Source organism: Seriola lalandi, unplaced genomic scaffold (assembly GCF_002814215.2).
Source record: "Seriola lalandi dorsalis isolate HSWRI2012SDOR001 ecotype SW California unplaced genomic scaffold, Sedor1 jcf7180002054971, whole genome shotgun sequence".
NCBI classification, from domain to species: Eukaryota; Metazoa; Chordata; class Actinopteri; order Carangiformes; family Carangidae; genus Seriola; species Seriola lalandi.
Genome location: NW_019525522.1, coordinates 231,367 through 251,567, shown reverse-complemented (window position 1 = coordinate 251,567; position 20,201 = coordinate 231,367). Strand labels below are relative to the sequence as shown.

At 40.2% G+C, this 20,201-nt stretch overlaps 3 protein-coding genes across 4 annotated transcripts in view; 1 reads left to right on the top strand and 2 right to left on the bottom strand.

Annotated features, from left to right (window-relative positions):
• Positions 1-3,775, bottom strand: part of LOC111646460 (uncharacterized) — a 46,611-nt gene extending 42,836 nt beyond the window's left edge. For both annotated transcript variants that reach the window (XM_023395949.2, XM_023395950.2), the window contains exon 1: positions 3,621-3,775. In XM_023395949.2, the coding sequence (XP_023251717.1) occupies positions 3,621-3,685 (65 nt within the window). In that variant the 5' untranslated portion in view covers positions 3,686-3,775. The remainder of the gene's footprint in view (positions 1-3,620) is intronic.
• A 1,763-nt stretch (positions 3,776-5,538) lies between these two features.
• On the bottom strand, positions 5,539-8,233 carry dcps (decapping enzyme, scavenger). Its single transcript, XM_023395918.2, has 6 exons — positions 7,987-8,233; positions 7,510-7,660; positions 7,263-7,408; positions 7,057-7,170; positions 6,549-6,659; positions 5,539-6,307 (listed from the first exon to the last, which is right to left on the bottom strand). The coding sequence occupies exons 1-6, from the start codon at positions 8,191-8,193 to the stop codon at positions 6,041-6,043; spliced, it is 996 nt and encodes a 331-aa protein (XP_023251686.1). The 5' UTR covers positions 8,194-8,233; the 3' UTR covers positions 5,539-6,040.
• Positions 8,234-9,045: 812 nt separating this feature from the next.
• ids (iduronate 2-sulfatase) lies at positions 9,046-20,161 on the top strand. Its single transcript, XM_023395888.2, has 13 exons — positions 9,046-9,256; positions 10,026-10,162; positions 10,287-10,464; positions 10,735-10,823; positions 12,893-13,093; positions 13,918-14,088; positions 14,178-14,304; positions 14,878-15,048; positions 15,446-15,552; positions 16,749-16,865; positions 17,426-17,536; positions 17,780-17,905; positions 17,994-20,161. The coding sequence occupies exons 1-13, from the start codon at positions 9,181-9,183 to the stop codon at positions 18,072-18,074; spliced, it is 1,692 nt and encodes a 563-aa protein (XP_023251656.1). The 5' UTR covers positions 9,046-9,180; the 3' UTR covers positions 18,075-20,161.
• The last annotated feature ends 40 nt before the right edge of the window (positions 20,162-20,201 follow it).

Here is a 20,201-nt window from a genome sequence, read left to right as displayed (position 1 = left end):
AAAGAGGAGGAGGAGGGGAGTCACTCTGTAGCTCTGAATTCCACCTCACATCTGGAAACCATCTTCTCTCTCTCTTTTTGCCAATCTCTCACCCCCCTTTCTCTGTCGCTCTATGTTGTAATGTAAATAGGCCTGTAATCATACTCCAGCCCTAAGCCTGCCGCATTGGGTGGTGTGTGTGTGTATGTGTGTGTGTGTGTGTGTGTGTATCTGTGAGATTGCACGCAGTACACATTCCTCTAAAAAGCTGAAAACGTCCCTTCTTTCTCTCCGTCTCAGGTCCCAGCTGAGGTTTATGGGACGATATAAACAAAACAGAATTCTTCAGCTGTGTGTATGTGTGTGTGTGTGTGTGTGTTCGTGTGTGTGTGTGTGTGTGTGTGTTGAAGCAACAGGAGGCAGACGAGCAGTTGATTCAAAGAATTTAAGTGAATGATGACAAGCTAATAACCTCTAACTGAGGCTTTTATGGAGCATCAACACACGGACGCCGCAGCTCATTGCTCCCTTCTGACATTTGTAAAATTGCGATGAGTAGACCAGTTGGATGATACTGTTCTCTGATTGTAGGGTATAAAATGTGGGTTCATGGTACATCTCACCGCTGGTGTTTCAGGTCAGTGAGCTTGTCTTTAGGCTTGATTTGGGCATGTTTGACGTTTTACGGATGGACGGTCAACAGGCTGAAACCATACGCTTTATTGCACGGCTGCAGATGTGATTTTTATTTCATGAGAAAAGTTCAATCTGACAAATTCATAAACAAGAGCATGTTCACTTTGTTTGAAAGGCTGCAGGAACAAACCACAGCTGCTCAAAATCTGATGTGCGAAAGACAGAAAATCATCACCAGATATCACAACAAATATGTTTTTCTCCGTTGTGCATTTAATACTATTGGCAACAAATGAACTGTAGAGGGACACAGCGACTGAAAGGACGATGAATGCAAACAGATTCTTCTCTACCGTCCTCTGTGGGTCATGTCCAGTCTACTTATCATCACTTACACAGGCTACTGCAGCTCTTTCATCTCTCCATCAGCATATTCTCTACTGCATACCTTTGACCACAGACGAAGCAAACACAATACTGCAAAATGCCTGGAAATGCACTAATGTTGCAGGCAAGGTTTCAAAAATAAAAATACTCAACTTATCAGCCTAAATCATCAGCTGCAAGAGAGAGAAACCGGAGTTTCGGCAGTAGTTCTTCCACACACGCACACACATGCACACACACACACACACACACACACACACACACACACACACACACACACACACACACACACACACACAGGAAGTTACAAATCAAAACTTTGGCAAACCAAAATATCAGTATGTTAGTACGGACGGAGGCGTCCATTCACAGAAATTTTGAGATATAATCAAAAATTAAACTTCCTCATCACCTCTATTCCCACAAGAAACAAAAAGGTTTAGCATCACACTTCTGAATATAAGATCTGTCTTCCCTCTCATGTCAACAGACGTCTGCACAACGGACACATTTGAGCGTGCATCTCTTACAGGCTGTCCACAGTGTTTGCAATTGCCCTGATAAATTTACATTTTTCACAGGGCAGTTTTCATTGAATGTGATCGCACCTTCAGACAGAGACGCTTACGTTTCCTGACACCCCTGCACAGACAGACATTCTGGGTAGTGAAGTTGTCCAAAAGTCTTAAAGCTGTGCTGCACCACCAAGGTCCAAACTGAAAACACCAATTATTAAGGAGTCCTCCAGGATCCAGAGATCCTACATTTCCCATAATGCAACCAACAACATCATTATTAGGAAATGCCCTCCAGAGCCACACAAGACATGATATAATTGTTTTCATAGGTGGTGGCACTGGCTATGGCTGACCTTTAAGTTTGGAATTGGTGGTGCTCCTTTAATACAAATAAAGACTGAATAATCATTGTTTTGAATTATTATCTTCACCAGAATCTGCTGATATATTGAGTTTGACTTGAATGTACACGATGGCAACTGAACTGAACTGAGGAAAAGCAAATCAGCAAGTGATTGCTTCAGTGCCTCCCTTGTGACAATCAATGGCAAGACACAACTTTCACTCAGGCTGCACAGGAAAAACAACAAAACAACAAACACACACGTTAGCAGAGACCAGTCTGAACACACTGAGCAGGTCACAGCAGCAACAGCAACATGTCTGATTGTCTAATTACGTATCAGTGAATCATCGTGATAGGATTTCCTCACAGAGAGGAACAGTAAACAGGACGTCGCTGTAAAACCTCTGCGGGTTTGTTCAGTGACCCAGTGACAGATGACATGATCAGCCCTCTAATCAGCATGGCTGTGACAGTTGACAGGTCTCACACACATACACAGGCGTATTTATCAAGCCTCTCAGTCAGATTACCAGCACCGATGCCCTTAAACTCATGTATCCTCATCCAGTGTGATAATGCTAACCGCATTTACAGCAAATGACTGGTCGAACATAATAATTCATCAAGGTTGTGGAGGCTTTAAAGTGCACTTTTTGTTTGGTTTATCATCATTCACAGCACTTAGAAGCACTTCAATCAGAAGTCTACATTGCTCTACAGTTTGTCCTCGCGAGGATCAGAGCAGCAGATCAATAGTCTTTCATTCCCACTCGCTGACAGACAACACGACTCTGTTCTGGATCAGTCAGTATCTGTGTTCAGGATTACAGCGGTTCACACACAGTGAACACTAACTGTTTAATCTGGACCGTCCTTGACCTGCCTCCACCAAACACTGAGCTCACACACAGTGTCACAGTGGGAGTGAGTGTTTCTGTATGATCTCAAAGATCTGACAGCAGTACAGCTGAGTGTAGGAGGAGGCTGTCTGTAAAGAAAAAAAGGAAGGAGTATGACTTTGAATTTAAGTCTAAAATCAAATTAAAAAAAACAAATAGGGACAATTTGCATGAGAGCTGCTGCACTTTTAAGTATTCACCTATAAGGGAATTAATTTTCAGGGAGGTATTGACAGATTAGCCAGTTCAAGCCAGTTTACACAAATTATTTTAACCTGAAATACTTCTTAATGAACCAAATTCATAGAGAACAAATCACAATAAGTAGTAACCTCTCAACTGACTTGAATTAATTTCACTGGGAATGCATCATCCAATGGAAAAAGCAATGTTTTTCTAAGAGTAGAGTTGATTACTTTGCTGGCAAAGTTTTGTCTGATGATGACTTGAACCCAGACTCAATGTTTCACCCTGACGTCGAACAGAACATTAGAGAAAATTAATAAACACACGTCAAATCTCAGCTGGAAATTCATAGAGATGTTTGAGAAAAAAACTTCAAGGATGCCGAAAAGACGCCCACCTACATGGCCTCATCATGTTGCCAGCAGATCATGAGCCAAACAGAAAACACTTTTTAACTGCCTCAGCCGCTTCAGTCGATGCACAAATCAAAGCAAAGCATCGCAGGACACCGTATCGAACACATGTATCGATCACCAAACAAACTGCATAATTCCCAACCGCAGCACCAATAAGTAATCTCCAAACACGCAACAAAGCTGAAGTTGATTTCTCACAGAGATGAAGTGCGTTTGTTTTGTACAGCTCCTGACAAACACGGCGGGTACTTACGGTGTCTGCTGGAACTCAAACGGCCTCAGAGTGAAGTCATCCCTCAGAGCATGGAACCAAGACATCGGCGCTAGTGGTGGACTAATGATTGGATTATTTGTCTCAGTCCTGACTGGGCGTCCTCAGCCCTGCGGTGCTGCGTTCAGGCTCGGCTCGGAATACATTCCAACAGTTGTAGTTGCAAGGAAAATGCAGGGTTAACCATGATTTGCAGATCATTATAAAGCAAACAGCAACAGTTGTGAATAAAAGACCATCATTTTTCGTCACAATCTCGCTTAAGGCTTGTAACAGACTTATTTGATATCAAAGAGGCGTCATGGTAGCATGAATGTCTATTCCCAAAATAACCTTTTGTGGACCAGAATATTGAACATAGTTTGTGATCTTAGTGTAATATGTAATAATAACCTTTATGTCAAATACTGTATATCCTTACACCACGGCTATTTATGAGCAGGTTCCTTGACACTGAACTCTGTTGTGATGTTAATAGGCAATATCTTAGCTACAATGTGATGTTTATTTCTGATCCATTTGTATTGAGATACATTCAGTGTTTTTTTTGATCAATCATTTTAGTTCCACTTGCAACATGTAAACTTCTTAAAATGACACTTACACAAAGATATAAACATAGGTTACACATAAAATAACATAATAGATAGATAATAGATTTATAGCTACTACAGGCAAATAATATTAATTCGACTTATTAGACAATTTGCCATTTTCAGTGATACAACATTTGGAGGGGTCCACAGTTTCTGTGGTTATTAAAATAAAAAAAATTAATCCAACATATAATCCATTAATCCTATTAGTATTTTTTTTCAAAAACCCACTGACACATTGCCTCAAAGACTTTTAAAATGCTTAGTGTTTGATTGTTGAATATTTCACAATGATCATATTCCAACATGTATATCTGGAATTTAACCAACTTTCCTTGACAGTTTTTAATGAACAAGTTGGAGAGAATTAGGATTCCACAGATCACTGAAGGGTTCTTGATATTGTTCCTGGATATAATGATCCATAAATAATAGTTTCATAATTTAATTCCCTCTTGTTAATTAGCCACTTTTCATTTTTACGAGTGACACCAGAACGCACCATAAACACAACGCGGAGCGACGCCCAACTGACTTCAGATGAGATAAGAAAATATTGTCAAAAATTTCCCAAACAATGTAATTATGTATCAAGTCTAAACATCGAAAGAACTGCTCGATTTCATTTAACTGCTCTTACATTTAAATACCCAAACCAGTAAAAGCAGCTCTGACTATCACAATGTAAGATTTCTTTCTTAGACTGTACTACTGAACTTTGCAGGAGGAGGAGGGTTTTTTATACATTTGTGTAGTTGTGAACCTCTGGCATTATGTGCATCAGTCCAACTAAACAAGGTATTTCAGTTCCAAATGTCAGCAGACCCAGGTTAAATATTGTTTTGTACAAAATTATAGCCTTGTGTTTACATAACCTGCAAAAATATAGTTTACAACATACCATCGGCTTTCTTGGTGTAAAGAAAACAGACAAACAGAAACCCCTGCTTATGACCAGAAACTGGAGTTTGTGTTTGTTTTTGATAATTTCACAGTAGATCCTTTCAGGATTAAGGCTGCCATCTAGTGTCGGAGTTAATGTGTGTATTTACTGTGTCCTCAAATGAGTTTGAATATGAAACTTGATAGTGTGAACTGCTTTTGTGTTTGAGAGGAGCTATACAAATAAACACGGCTTGTTTGCCTTAAATCATAGTATCTGCCACGTTACTGCAGCACCACCAGATGTGATGGGAAACCGACATATAAAAGGTCAGAAGTGCTTCCTACTTGTCTTCTTTAGAGACATCAGCCTACAGTTAGTCCTATGCTGTTGTTCAAAACAAGTGACAACATTAACAGACTGAGTAGAAAAATCTATTTAATGTAATCAGCAACATTCAGATAACATATACAAAACATTAGACAACATTATTAAAAATGTTTTATCCACTGATTTGACGCGAGTCACACTTACCCCTTCCTTCTTTCCTCCTCGTAATGAAAGCATGTCAAATATAAAAATTGTTTTAAAAAATGGTGGCTGGTCCAACTGAAACACGTACAAATGATGTGTGATTATCAATTAGTGGAGATTTGAAATTCTCCAAAATATTTCATCTGATGCCACTGATAGAAAAATCTCTTTTATAGCTAAAGAATCACTTTGTACACATGTGTTTTGATAGGAGGATACAGCTAACTGGCTAGTACAGTTGCTGCTGAAAGAGGGGAAATCCCTTTGTTGAACAAATTGATAAAAAACAAAACCACAAAAAAGATGCTTGGATTTTGTCTGGCACTCTAAAAAAAAAAAACAGTTTGGATGGAAATCTAGTAATGTGGGGACTAAGTGCATGAGTTACGTTACAGCCTCCCTGCCTCCTTGAACTTGCTGAGCAGTCCGTCGTCTGCCCTCAGGGGGAAGTACAGTGTCCGGTTTTTGTAGTAGTCGGGGTCAGACTGGAGGTTCTGGATGACGTCTGAGAGGAGGTGGGCGCGCTCCACACTACAGCCTGGAGCCTCGTAGCCCAGCTTAGTGAAGTGGACGTGGAGGTGGTAGTAGGACGGCTGGTAGTGCAGGTAGACTCTCAGCTGACTGGCTGGGAGGTTGTAGCGCTGCAGGATGGCCTCCTAAGTCACAATGAAACAGGTATTATCAATCATTTTCTATTGCTTATCATCATGGATATCCCCAGGACTTCTCTACTTCAAAGTGCGAAGTCTTATCCTAGCTCTCTAAAATCATTACCAATTACGTCAAATCACATAATTGGTTGTTGATGATGATTACGATGCTCACAGATCACTTTAATGGTGGCTGAGGGAAGATGAGGACTCTCCCAGACAAACCCAGGGATGACTATGACCTCACCTTTCCTTTCTGGAAGATGTTCTGCAGCAGTGGCGTATGCTCTGATGTCAGGTCTCTCAGACTCTTGATGTCCCTCTGATGTACTATGGCAATCAGGTACAGATCGTCGACCTGCAGGAGGAAGGCAGATATTGTAAAACTGTTTAGTCTAGTGGCCTAAGAATCTGAACATACAGATCCCAGTAACCCTCCTCTCTCTCATTTTCACTTTGCAGTGAGAGATACATTTAAAAGGAAAAGTTCAGAGTTTTGGATAGGTTTCATTATAGGTTTAAATATTTCTCAAGTATTAAACTTCTAATGTGGTCAGATTTGGAGCCATTTATTATTGCCACATGACAATTTATCATGCTTTGTAACAACACAGACAGACAAGTAATATAAGGCAGCAGCACTAGTTAGCCTTTGTACAGGTATCTTCCAGTTAAGTTAAAAAAATATCTGTAGGTGGCAGAGGAAGAAGAATGTTGTTCGGCTTCTACTGTGGTCAATATTCCTGGTTTCTCACCTGTTTTTGGTCCCATTTGAAATCAGGGAGGAGGACAAAGCCCACCTTTGGGTCCGGATCTTCGTAAACTATCCTATCAGCCTCTGCCTTCTTCTGCAGGATGTTGTACACCCACTGAAGGGTGAAAAGTTGTGACAAAAACACAGTTAGTGCTGTACATTTAAAAGTGAATATTGTATGAGAGGAGGTGATTTCAGGACACTGACTTGCACGCTGAAACTCTGCTTCTGAATGTAGGGCAGAGTGATGGACTGATAGTCCTTCCCCGTCTCCTCGACCAGAAAAGAATCCTGACGCTGGTATTTCTTTACATGCTTCTCTGTGGCTGGACACACCACTGTGGTCTTAATCTCTGCAAAACAGAAAAACAGATTATCTCATTTCCCTCTAGCTGACCGAAGTGGCTGCTGGAATGACAGGATCTTCGGTCTGTTTATTTATTTAGGACCATACCATTGAGGTGAGGAGGAACCTGCAGGCGATATGTGCTGTAGATGTCGTTTTTCATCTCCAGCTTCAGCCTGGAACCACTGAAGATCTCAGGCAGGTTGTCTTCTCTGATGGGAGTCTTCTCCAGAATGACCACAGCATCCTGATCTGCCAACTTCAGATGACATGTTCAACAGTTTCATTTCTGTCTGTCTTTCCAAAAATAAAAAAAACGCACAACTGTCCTTTCGTAATCCTACCGCTGTGGTACTCATTTGTATGAAGTCAATCTTTACAATAGGGCACTAGTACGCAGACTATTATTTTGAAATATCTAACCGGAAGAGAATATTATATTTTTCTTTTACAAATCTACTCACTCCACTTTGAATGCGTATAACAATAAAACATTTCCCTGTTTTCCCTCCCCCCACGATTAAATCCTTAACCACAGTCAGATTCAGCTAAATACCCTCCAACAGCAAAGTTAGCTAACTTTACCTTTCCATGGACAAAGATGTTCTTCTCCCGGGCAGAATCACGCAAGATGTTGGATGTTTTAAACCCAGACAGGATACTCTCTGACTCAGGCTCCTTTCCAGCTTCTCCTCGACCATTCTCCTGGTCAGCCTTCGCCCGCTTTACTTTCTGAGATAATTCATCAGTTTCAATACTATCCGCTTCACGTTTAACCGCGTTGTCTGCCATGTTTCTGGAGCAGCGTTTGTGACCAAAGATCGTCTATCTGTAGAATGATGTCCCACTCAATGTCCGACTCACTATGGGCCTGTTGCCTCGCGCATGCGTGTACCATATGAAAACAATTTCTCCATTGTAAATAAATTCTAATTCTAAGTAAAGATGTTCTCTTAATGATAACCTTAATGTTCCTCAACATAGAACCACTGATAATTTAACAATACCACAAACATTTATTTCTGAAAATGTACCAATTTCTACAGTAGGAAAGGTAAATACAGAGATCTTTCACTTCCACTTCTTATTGCTCCTTTAATAATCATTCAGCTAGTGTTATTTAGGCACAATTAGGATTTATCTTACGAAGTTTGCTGAAGCCAACTAAATGAGGAGTGAGACTTCTCCTTAGCTTTCATCTCTCAGCTACAGCAGTGTTAAATAGCGACAATAAACCCCGTCATATCTTTCAAAATAAAAGCTAATTAATAAAAATTAATATACAGTTTCCTGTCTGCTCCTTTGTAGCAGGTGCAGCAATGCTTCCAGGTCTCTCTTCAATAATAATATAGCGTGATGTGCTTATTAACCTATTGTGCAAATTGAGGGAGTTTACTCCCGGCAGCACAGGATGTTATAACATTTACTGAAACACTGTGCTCTAGGCAAAGGTACCAGGAACCACACACAATAGGTCAGTACACCTAGTTTTCCAGTCCACTGCTCATTAACCTTGTCCATTAGACTGTCTAATGTCAGTTACTTGTATTAAAAATGATTGACACATCATTTAACTAATGTGATTACCGGTTTGGGGCGGGGCGACGGTTAAAGGGACGAATGAAAACACAGTAGTCTAGCGACGTGATAATCAGGAAGTTATTTAAAGACCTCGACAACACGCTGATTTGTTTTGACACCGGACAGAGGGAAGAAGACAGGAGCTGTGGAGAGATAGCTGAAAGACACGGCGTCTTCAGTTGTTTACCTGAAACTAAAATGTGCACATGTGTCCGACTATGGCTTCTCCTCCTGGTTCTTCACACACTGACCCTCGCTGCTGTCGCGAGAAGAGGTAGAGTTTGTAATGTGCAAAACTTTTGAAAATGTTTTAAAATGTGGAGGCTTAGACTTCCTTAAACATTTCATTTTCTGGTTGTAATGTTGACTTGTTGACTTGTAGAGTCAGGCTGCCAGGTTTGAGAGGAGTAAATCTCAGTAACTCGTTGAAATTAGCGTTAATGAGTGCTCATTATTCTGTTTGTTTAGAGGCTGTAGCTAGAGTTTCCTGGCGTAAATTAATTTAACTTACTCACTGAATGGCCCACTGTTTGTGAGTTTTACTTTTTTGTGTTGGGATTTTGATTGGTTGAAGTGAAACTTGTTTGTTTCTGTTCCTCTTTTTTGTGGTATTTGTTTCCCAGTGTCACTCAACCTTACATTTAGTATTCATTGGACTTGTTGTTGCTGTTCTTGAATGTTTAACAACTAGTTTTTAAAGTAATTATTCCACCCCCAGCAACTCAGAGACCCTGCCAGACCTCACTGTTGAAGAGTTTCATTTAAAAGCAGTAACCCAGATAGCAAAATGAAACTCCTGTCCCAACATATGCCTGCGTCCTCCACCAGAGTCTGGCCCATTTATGTCTACATCTGGGCAGATTCCAGCTGTTGTCCTCCAGTGTTGTCTGACAGTGGCAAGATTTTCTGTTTGTACCAGAATTGTACCAGATGTGGTATATACTGGGCCAGAAGAAAACATGTGACCAAGTATGGGCTGGATTTATTTTGTTATCTGCGAAACCAGTGAAACATATGAATTAACTGTGGTTGTTTGTTTTCAGAGAGGAGAAATGTCCTCTTCATCATGGCAGATGATTTGCGGACATCATTGGGCTGCTACGGAGACTCTGTGGTAAAATCACCAAACATTGACCAGCTGGCTTCCAAAAGCCAAGTTTTTCTGAATGCATATGCACAGGTCAGTTGGTGCTGGGTGCGTTTACTGTCTGAAACTCTTGAAGCAATTCAGTCTGTGTGGATGTGAGACTAACTGGATTATACAGCCTCAATGAAATCTTGGAATGTGTATTTTTCTCTCCCAGCAAGCTGTGTGTGCTCCCAGTCGTACATCCATGTTAACTAGTCGCAGACCAGATACAACCAGGCTCTATGACTTCAAATCCTACTGGAGAGTCCATTCTGGAAACTACACCACTCTGCCACAGTACTTTAAATCTAGAGGATACTTCACCACGTCTGTGGGCAAGGTGTTTCACCCAGGTAAGACTAATAATATACATTTTTAGTAAACGTTGAGGGATAAAGCTCATCTTTCACAAACAGGGTATGCTTCTGGCACAGCATAAAATACTGAACGGTTGTCACTGAAAATGCAGTAAGAATCACAGATTTCTTCAGCTGGTAAATGATGAGCCTGATCTGCATTTGAGAAGAATCAAATCTGCATGGTTTTGTTGTTTGCTGATAAAATGTCTTTTCATGTTGTGTCCATAGTATTAACAACGGTTGGGTTGTATTTCCTTTGTTTAGGTATCGCCTCTAACCACTCCGATGACTACCCGTACAGCTGGTCCATCCCTGCCTACCACCCAGCTTCATTTCGATTTGAGAAACAAAAGGTATGACTAAGAAAGATTATCTCTGACATTCTCCCATTTTTTTATTTTTATTTTTTTTTTTATATAAAGTTGTATTGTGGGGTATTTTTGTCTTTATTCTGATAGTGCAGTGAAAGATGGACAGGAAAGCTAGGGAGAGAAGAGGGGGGCAGAGGGCCGTGGGTCAGACTCGACTCCATGGCTGCTGCAGTTAGGACTAAGCCTATGTGGTACGTGCCATTATTAAGTCAGTTATGTGTCTGACTTAATACACATGAGCGCTCCAAAGAGTGATGCAGGCCTATCAGGCAACCCGGCAACCGATGAGATGTGAAGTGCTCAAAAATGATTTCCTTAAATACCTAATACTACACAGGTATCTCAATTAGCAATAAAAAGTTGCGTTTTCAGACTTTATTTATGTTTAAATTCAAAAGAGACCTCTTCTAAACAGGAAGAACAACAATCATTTTTTGTTCAACAAAGCCTAACTTGGAATTTTTTTTTCATTTCTGTAAGAAGCCAAATTGCTTTTCAGCATTTAACATCTCCCAAATATTTGCTGAATATAGGATCCTGCTGCGCTACTGAAAAAAGTTGTTATATAAAATAGTTGTTCTTTTCAATGGTCATAACAAAACTCTCGAACTACTATCAGACCTATGCCATTATTTTCTAATGGAGAAAGTTATGATGTTGAAAATTGCTGTGGCTCTACTTTGGGTGTAGTGCATGTTACACCTTGAGTTTTACACAGTAACAAAGAGACAGTCATTTTTCTCAGCAGGGCTCTTTCAGGGTCAGTGTCTGAAGTAGATCACTAGTCGCTGAAGGTCCAACATTGTAAGTAGCTCCTATGTGTTGAACACTTAGCCCTTTGAATCTCTGAATAAAAAGCTGTCAAAGGTCTCAGCAGCAGTGTCACAGTCCTCATCAGCGGCTGAATCTTCAGCGCTGGTGATCTGTGTTTGAATATCCTAACACTTATTAGACTGTGGTAATCTAAGTTAGTTAGTAATAATCTTTCTGTCGCTGTGACCCTTGAGAACACTATTACAATGTGAAAGGGGTCATTTGTAGTGATGAACCCACAGAGAATTGTCATCAGAATCTGCATCACCCTTGGCTTTACAGAGCCTTACAGAACTTGTTCAGCAGTCTGGTCTGTAAATTGTACTGTTTGGGTCACTCTCAGAAAAAGATCTGGTAAACAAACTGTACACTATCTGTTCAGCATCGTATGACACACTGAAAAAAGTTGGGGACTAGCTGTTGAACTGAGTGGAGCATTTACCAGCTGAGCTTGCAGATATTTTCCTCAGGAGTTGGTAGCAAACTAAGGGCAACTGCCCTATATGCTGAGGTTAGATTTATTCAAGCTAATGTTAGCTCAGCATGAGGGTGAGGGTTGAAACTTGGATGTGATGGACCAATGAGCCCAGTCCTGGTACATGCATGCCACATGCTCTCATGCGCACCTCAGATGACAGGCACACAGAGAGTGCCAGTGAAAACTTTATGGATTTACTGACAACTCTGGAACAGGGTTAGCATTAGGGATAGCAGGGAGAAGGGGCCAAAGAGTGCATTTCCTTGTTTGTCATGATAAGGGTGGACACCCCAACCTTCTGATAATATGCTGCCCCCTATTTGTTTGGAGTATAAATGTGACAGTTGGCCCCTTCTTACACATTGCTTCTTTAAGATGATGATATATGTCACTGCTGTATTTAGAACATGTTCGTGCAACCAAATGGCCAGAATGTACAGTACATCTACTACTTTTACTTTCTGCATGCCATGTTAGTGAATGTACCAGTCAGTGACCATTAAACTTTTAAATCAGTTTTCAACTTTAACATGTACAGCTCTTCAACTTTCTATAATTTTAAATTTGAATATTTCTGAAAGTTGTTCCCAAACCAACCTGCACTTATCAGGTCTGAATAGAAACGGCTGCATAAACTCAATATGAAATTCTATGTGCCATCAGTTGAAGAGACCAACCAACAAACCTTGTAATGGAAATCTCAGTAGTAACTGTACATAAAAAAGTGACTTGATAATTTGTATGAAAACTTTGTTTCCAGATGTGTAAAGGAGAAGACGGTGAACTCCACGCCAACTTATTGTGTGCAGTGAATGTGACAGAGCAGCCTGGGGGAACCCTACCTGACCTGGAGTCCACAGATGAGGCAGTGAGGTTACTGAAGACTTTGGCCAATGACGATGTTCCTTTCTTCTTAGCCGTTGGCTTTCACAAACCACACATACCCTTCAGGATACCACAGGTACATGACTCAATATCATCATGTGTAGACCTTCTGTACAATGTTCGTGACGTAACATACATAATGGTTAAATCAACAAAGTTGTATTGTGAAAACCAGTATTGATATTGGCTGCAGATGGTCTTCATGTGTAATTTTGATGTGCAGCTGCATGTGGTGAAGTGTTGGACTAACAGAAAGGAACCTCTGAAAGCTAGAAGTGAGATGTACACACCGTCTCTGAAGTGAATTAAATGAGAACTGATCTGGATATATGGCAGACGCAATCCAGCATGAAAGAGGAAGACAGCATGATCAAGTGGAAGTTGAATGAGAGCAGAGAGTGACGGAGCAGAGACGAATGTCAGCGTGCCAGAGGGGTTTCCTACATAGTCTTGAGCTGAGAGATGAAAAGAGGGAAAAGGTCAAGCCAGCTCCTCTCTGTCAGCATGTGATGTATGCTACATGTGATTTACCTCACATTGTATGGACACACCCATAGAACAGTGCAAAGCTTAAAAAGATGCCGTTTCTGGAAGGGTAAAAATAAATCAAACTGAAACATCAGAGGACATCTCACTTACTCAGAGGGCCAGAGGACTTTAATCTCCTTAGAAAGTCTATTTTGAATTTTCAATAGTCATCTCTTATTTGCTGAATTATACCATAACATTTCAGGGAAATGGGCGAATTAAGTAATTTCCACAACAATATCTGGGCCAAAAAAGCTAAGTAAAGCTCTTCTTTCATCATGATGCAAATCCACCTGTTATTTGTATTGTGAATGCGCGTATACCTGCCTTTATTTAACACCGCTTTGAAACTTGTTGCTTGTATATTTGCAGGAGTACCTGAGCCTGTATCCCATAGACCAAATGACCTTGGCTCCTGACCCTGATGTCCCTAAATCCCTTCCTCCTGTGGCCTACAACCCCTGGATGGATGTGAGAAAGAGAGATGATGTCCAAAAATTAAACATTAGCTTTCCATATGGACCAATGCCGAAAGACTTCCAGGTATGAACTGACTGCTTTTAACTCTTTTTGAGCCATTTGTAACACGTCTTATGAGTTAAACGTTAGTCTCCTGTACTATTGTCTTCCAGCTGCGTGTCCGTCAGCACTACTATGCTGCTGTGTCATATATGGACGCTCAGGTTGGACGACTGCTCAGTGCTCTGGATGAGCTCGGGCTGGCTGACAACACTATGGCGGTGTTCACCTCAGATCATGGTGAGTAGACACATGCTTTTGGATAAACGGGGAATGGCTGAGGATGGTGTAGTGCTGGCGTTTGAGTTCAAGATATGATCGTTTATCTTTACAGTTTTTGGTAAAATGAATACCTCAAAAATGTCCCTGTCTTGCACCACCAGATGGCAGTGTTGTAACAGCATATTGTGCCATTACCTCCCTCCACAATTTTGCTGTAAAAATCTCATTTTTCTGCACCACCTCCTTTTTATATAAAAAAAAAAAAAAAAATCAAAAAAAAAAACTTTCACTTGGAAACTCAATTTCTTTTAATGTCTCCTTCAGTGGAGGATGCTGAAGTGAATCATCTTCATTACTGTTTGGTACATACCCAGTAAAGCTCAATCAAATACCATAATTTTCAAATATAAGATGACTGAGGAAAAACATCAGTAAAATACATTACCTAAAACCTCTCTGTACCTAAAATGGTATTTGTGATATAGATTCATACACTGAGTTTTTTTTTTTGTTTTTTTTTTTTTTAAATTTCTTCCATCTGCCGCAGTCTTTTTGAAACAACATCTTTAATCTTTCTCCCTCTCGTTGCAGGTTGGTCGTTAGGAGAACACGGTGAATGGGCTAAATACTCAAATTTTGATGTGGCGACACGTGTCCCTCTTATCTTTTACGTTCCTGGTGTCACCACACTTCATGATTGGCTGGGAGAGTCTGCTTTCCCCTTTATTGATGTCTTAACCAAATCAAACTACAGCTTTCAGAGTAAGACTCTTCACTGACAACAAATTACTGCTGATAACCTGAAACATGCATATTTCTCCTTTTTTAAAAGCAGCATGAATGTCAAGTCAAAGGGATCTCAATTTTGATTTAAAAATTTTTGCTTTTAATTGCTCACATAAACCTTGTTAGAACATATATTAATATGCCAACTTGACTTTAATGAAGTCTTTGATATACATTGAGAAATTCAGAAGTATTTAGACAAGGATACACTTTGATATTTTGCCTCCAGACAGTTTTTGCTTCAAATGCAAATGGTGCAATGATGATGAAACTTCAGTGCAGGGTGTCTAGTAAAATTTAGTTGATATCTTGACTCTTTTGCTCTTGGTGGTTAAATAATTTTCTCTAACTGGCTGATCCTTCATCCTTACAGATGCCAGAGTTATAAGAAACGTGGTGGAGTTGGTGGATGTTTTTCCTACAGTCTCCTACATGGCCGGCCTCAGAGCACCTGAACCTTGTGCTGATGTTTCTTTCCAGGTATCAAGAAATGAAAATTAACACATCTGTCCAATGGTAGTAGTTTTCAGAGAGGAGGGACATGTGATCACTGCTTGATTTTTTAAAAATTTTTAAATTTTTCTTGTCTCAACTCTGATGGCAAAGTTTGCTGTGTCGCATTTATCAGTGTCATGGCTGCAGCGAGGACAGTGTTGGTTGGTTCAGCCCTTTGGTGGAACATCTCAACTGTTGGATGGTTGCTGTGAAACTGAATGATGAATCCTAATGACTCTGGTGATCCTTGAGGTTTAATATTCGTAGTTTAACATTATACCTGCTATACATCAGCATCTCTGCATTTTTATTGTGGGAACTGTTGGTCAGCATGCTGATGTTAGTGTTTAGCTTAAAGCACTGCTGGCCCTAATGCAGTGTTCATGTCATGTTATTCAGGCTGTAGTTACACATTTGAGCACCTGAGTGGGAAACAAACTCTGACTTAAACTTCACAGTCTGAGATAATGGGATGTTCTGACGAGTATATCATCCACTTTGTGAAAAGTATTCAATGTCATCAAATCTCTGGCAACATCACTGATAGTTTAAATAAATAAAATCAAGTATTAACACTAATAGAATTAGTGTTCTACACTTCAGCTGATTTTTAAAAAAGGACATTTATTTAGTTTCCCTTGTTAATAAACTTCTGCAAAAAAGTGACACATTAAAAAGGCCAATATAAGTATAAGAGTTTTATACTGTTTAACTAGTTTAGTGGTGGAGGTTATGGTCTTGTAGTAATTCATGAATCTGCTAACGTCAGTGTGTCACCATTGTTATTGTGAGCGTGTTAGCATGCTGATATTGGCATTTAGCTCAAAGCGCCAGTTTGCCCAAGTACAGCTTCACAGAGCTGCTAACATGGCTGTAGACGTGGTTTTGTTTGTAATTCAGTCACTGTAGGTAATGAGTAATTGGTGAAACAAACTGTTATAATAAAAGTGCACAAAAATACTGCAATCAAAAGTACGTCATTTACCTCAGATTACATTCTTGTTTTCTAATAATTGCAACACCAGAACAGAACCGAGACCTTTCAGGCATCTTTGTACAGTACATGGCCAAACAAAATGAATCAAGAGGTAAACCCTCCATAAACATGGCCAACATGACGGTGACCTAATTGGCTCTGACATTTATTTCCTTGACTCTTCCGTCTGTTTTCTTGCTTTCAGGAGGAGCTGTGTACAGAGGGAGACAACCTGGCCCACACTTTCCGACACAGAGAAAGGGGAGAGGATGAGGAGGCGATATCTTTTAGCCAGTACCCTCGACCTGCTGATGCACCACAGGTATCAGAAGCTGAGTGTTTATAAAAGCCAATTAAAAAGCTTTCATGAGCTGGCTAAAGGGTAAATCATTATAGTTCTGTATCAGTCAGGAAGCGTCACACCAAGCAGGCGTATTTCTAATACAAACATTATTATAGTTTTGTATCAGTCAGGAAGCAGACGTATTATTAATACCAATGTGCCACACCGATACTTTTAATGAATAGATTCTGACATTGCATTTAAAATGTCAAAACTTGTGTGAAGGTCATGAAGACTGAAGTCATATTGAATGAGTATTTACATGACCATCGCTACACTGTCGCTCTTTGAACCGCTCCTGTTTGTAGCGGAGCTGCCAGCTTCAGGCACATGATCTTTGAATTAAAATATCCAGATGAGTGCCGCACCTGCTGCAGGTTAATCTTTGTACGGACCAGCTTGGCAGCCTGACATTAGCTCGTCGGCTGGCTCGCAGGATGAGTTGGCAGCTGCAGATTTGACAGCACTGCAGAAAGATTGCTACAGTTTTTTTTTGCTCGCTTTTAAGATGCTTTCAAAGTTGACTGTTCTTCTATTAGGTGAACTCTGACCTCCCTGACCTTAAAGACATAAAGGTCATGGGTTACTCTCTACGCTCCTGGGACTATAGATACACTCTCTGGCTGGGATTCAACCCTAAAACATTTCAGGTAGGTGTATAACATACCTCCACAGCATGACAGTTATCTCTCTTGTCTGTCTCTTCATATTGTTCTCCTCTGTGATTGTATCAGCTTCAGACTGGGGAGTTGTGTGTGTGTGTGTGTGTGTGTGTGTGTGTGTGTGTGTGTGTGTGTGATGGATCCATCCATCTTGTCTGGCACAATATGTTGACGTTGTCCATGACGGTAACAAATTATATTTGTCCATCATCCATCTGTCTCTCCACATAGGTAAATGTTTCTGATGTCCATGCTGGAGAGCTGTACATGTTAGCAGACGACCCCGGCCAGGACAATAACGTCTACAGTGACTCTGATCACAGTGTGATGATGAAGAAGATGGCCAGTCTGCCTCATGTAAGTTTGAACTCATTTTAGAAACACACTCATTTTTTATTTCTTGCTTTATTCATTTACTTGTTTACTACCTTTCTGACTCGTCTAGACTGTGAGTCTGCAGATGAGAATGAAGCTGCAGCTCCTCTACCTCACAGCAGGGATGAAAACGAAGAGAGGGAAGGCGTGATGACGGGAATAAAGTACAACAGATGGACGGACAGGGACAAGTACAAAGGGAAGACAGACAGATGGATGGAAAACCTTAAAAAGGGAGAATGCCTTGAATCTTTCTTTTAATATAATGCATACTTGATTCAGTAATCTCTGGTATCACCATTAATCTTTCAAGCTCAGCTCTTCAGGCTAATGTTCCATGTTCAGAGCTCATTGGCAGACAGACCTGGATTCAACACGAGCGAAGTGAATAAAAAAAGCGCTTGTGCTGTTAGTTTGAAGACATTTCACCCTTTGATTTTTGACGAAGAGAAAAATCCACACATGTGCAGAAACTTGTGACTGGTTCATCCTCCTCCGGCTAAACAGAACTTCCAGTGTTTTCAGTGACTGGCCTTTTTACACCTGCCATTCACATCTGTAATTACTGACTTGCATGGAGGAAATGTCAGTCTGATTTTGAATGGCTCAAATTTTAGGAGTAGGGGAGATTTCTGATTATCTACGGTAGTTAATAGAATGGTTTGACATTTTGGAAAATACACTCATTCGCTCTCTATTCAAGAGTGAGATGAGAAGATTAATATCACTCACGTCTGTATGCTAAATATGAAGCTAGAACCAACAGCTAGTTAGATTAGCTTAGCATAAAGAAAAAGCAGAAAAGTGAAAACATGTCCAGTTTCTAGGAAATTGCTACGCTTCTTTCAGCACGCAACTCCCTGAAAATCAAAACATTTACATTTCAGCGCAGATTTATTTAACTGATAACCATATTAATTAGTAGAATTTAGAGATGGACATCTTAAATTTTGGACAGAGCCATGCTAGCTGTTTCCCTCCTGGTTTGAGTCTTTATGCAGAGCTAATTGTTAGATGGCTCATATTTAGCGTACACACGCTTTAGATACGTGATATAGATCCTCTAGTCTAACTGTCAAATCTCAATAAGGAAACCCAAATTACCCAAAATGTTGAACTGTTCCTTTAACTCATCGAATTCACAAGTGCACAGACGCCTGAGCAGCTGAACCACTTTCCAGGCAACTTTACAAAACAAACATTAGGATGCATGGACTCTTGATGGACAGCTCTGTTGGGCTGTGAGTTCACTACCTCCTCTGCGAGTTATTACATCACATTTTACAAGCTGTTATCTGATGGGAAGACTTTTCATCTGGAGGAATATTGAGGAAACCTGAGGAATTAGCTCTTTTGATTAATAGCGACACCAGTTTCCCTTTTTAGAACGAGTGCTCTTCACTGGGCTATTGATCATTCAGTCTGCTGCAGGTGTAGTCTCCACTTTGAACTACAACAGCTAAAAAGGACTTGCAGTTTTGTACTGTAGTGTTGAGCAAAATGACATTTCTATTTGTTGTTGATGTTACTTGCAGCTATTTGCCTCTCTCCTTGTAAACAGTCAGTTCAGATCAATTTGTGGGCCTGAAATGAAGTGTGTAAAAGCTACCCATACTAATTCAATGCAAATGAAACTGAGTATTTTAGTGCTGTTCCAATGCATGAACATTTCGTGCTGTGGTAATTTAGAAGAAAGCAATTTCAGCTTGAATTCCAGGTTCAGCAATTAATCAAAGGGATTTGGTTTGACAACTTTTATTGTAGGCTGCTCTGGCTTCATGTTAATGGGATACAGTTGAATCGTGTAATCAGTGGGGCTCTATCGTATGTCAGGATGCTGAAGGAAAGAAATGTTTCCTGTCATCAAACGGTGCAAATCATCATTCAGAGAATTTTATTTCCTTCCAGGTTGGCTTCATTGCATTTGTGGCAGTTTTTCCAGTGCTTTGCTTTTGTTCCTGTGTCCTCTAACATACCAATGTCTCAAAAAATGAATATAATCAGTATGATGTATTGTCCATACAGATACTGACCATGGAGAAATGAAGTTGAACCTTCCTTGAGTTTGTTTGCGTCAGAGCATCCGTCAGCTTGAGCTCCAGCTTTCTGAAGGGAAAATAAAAAATAAATGCTGTAGAAATAATTCAACTCTTGAGCTTGGCAAGGACACGTTAATATATTTATGTCAGTTTTGATTGGTTTGTAATAAAATATTTTTGTACAATGCACACAGAAAAAGTTGACTTTGTGCTTTTTAAAAAAAAAAAAAAAACATATA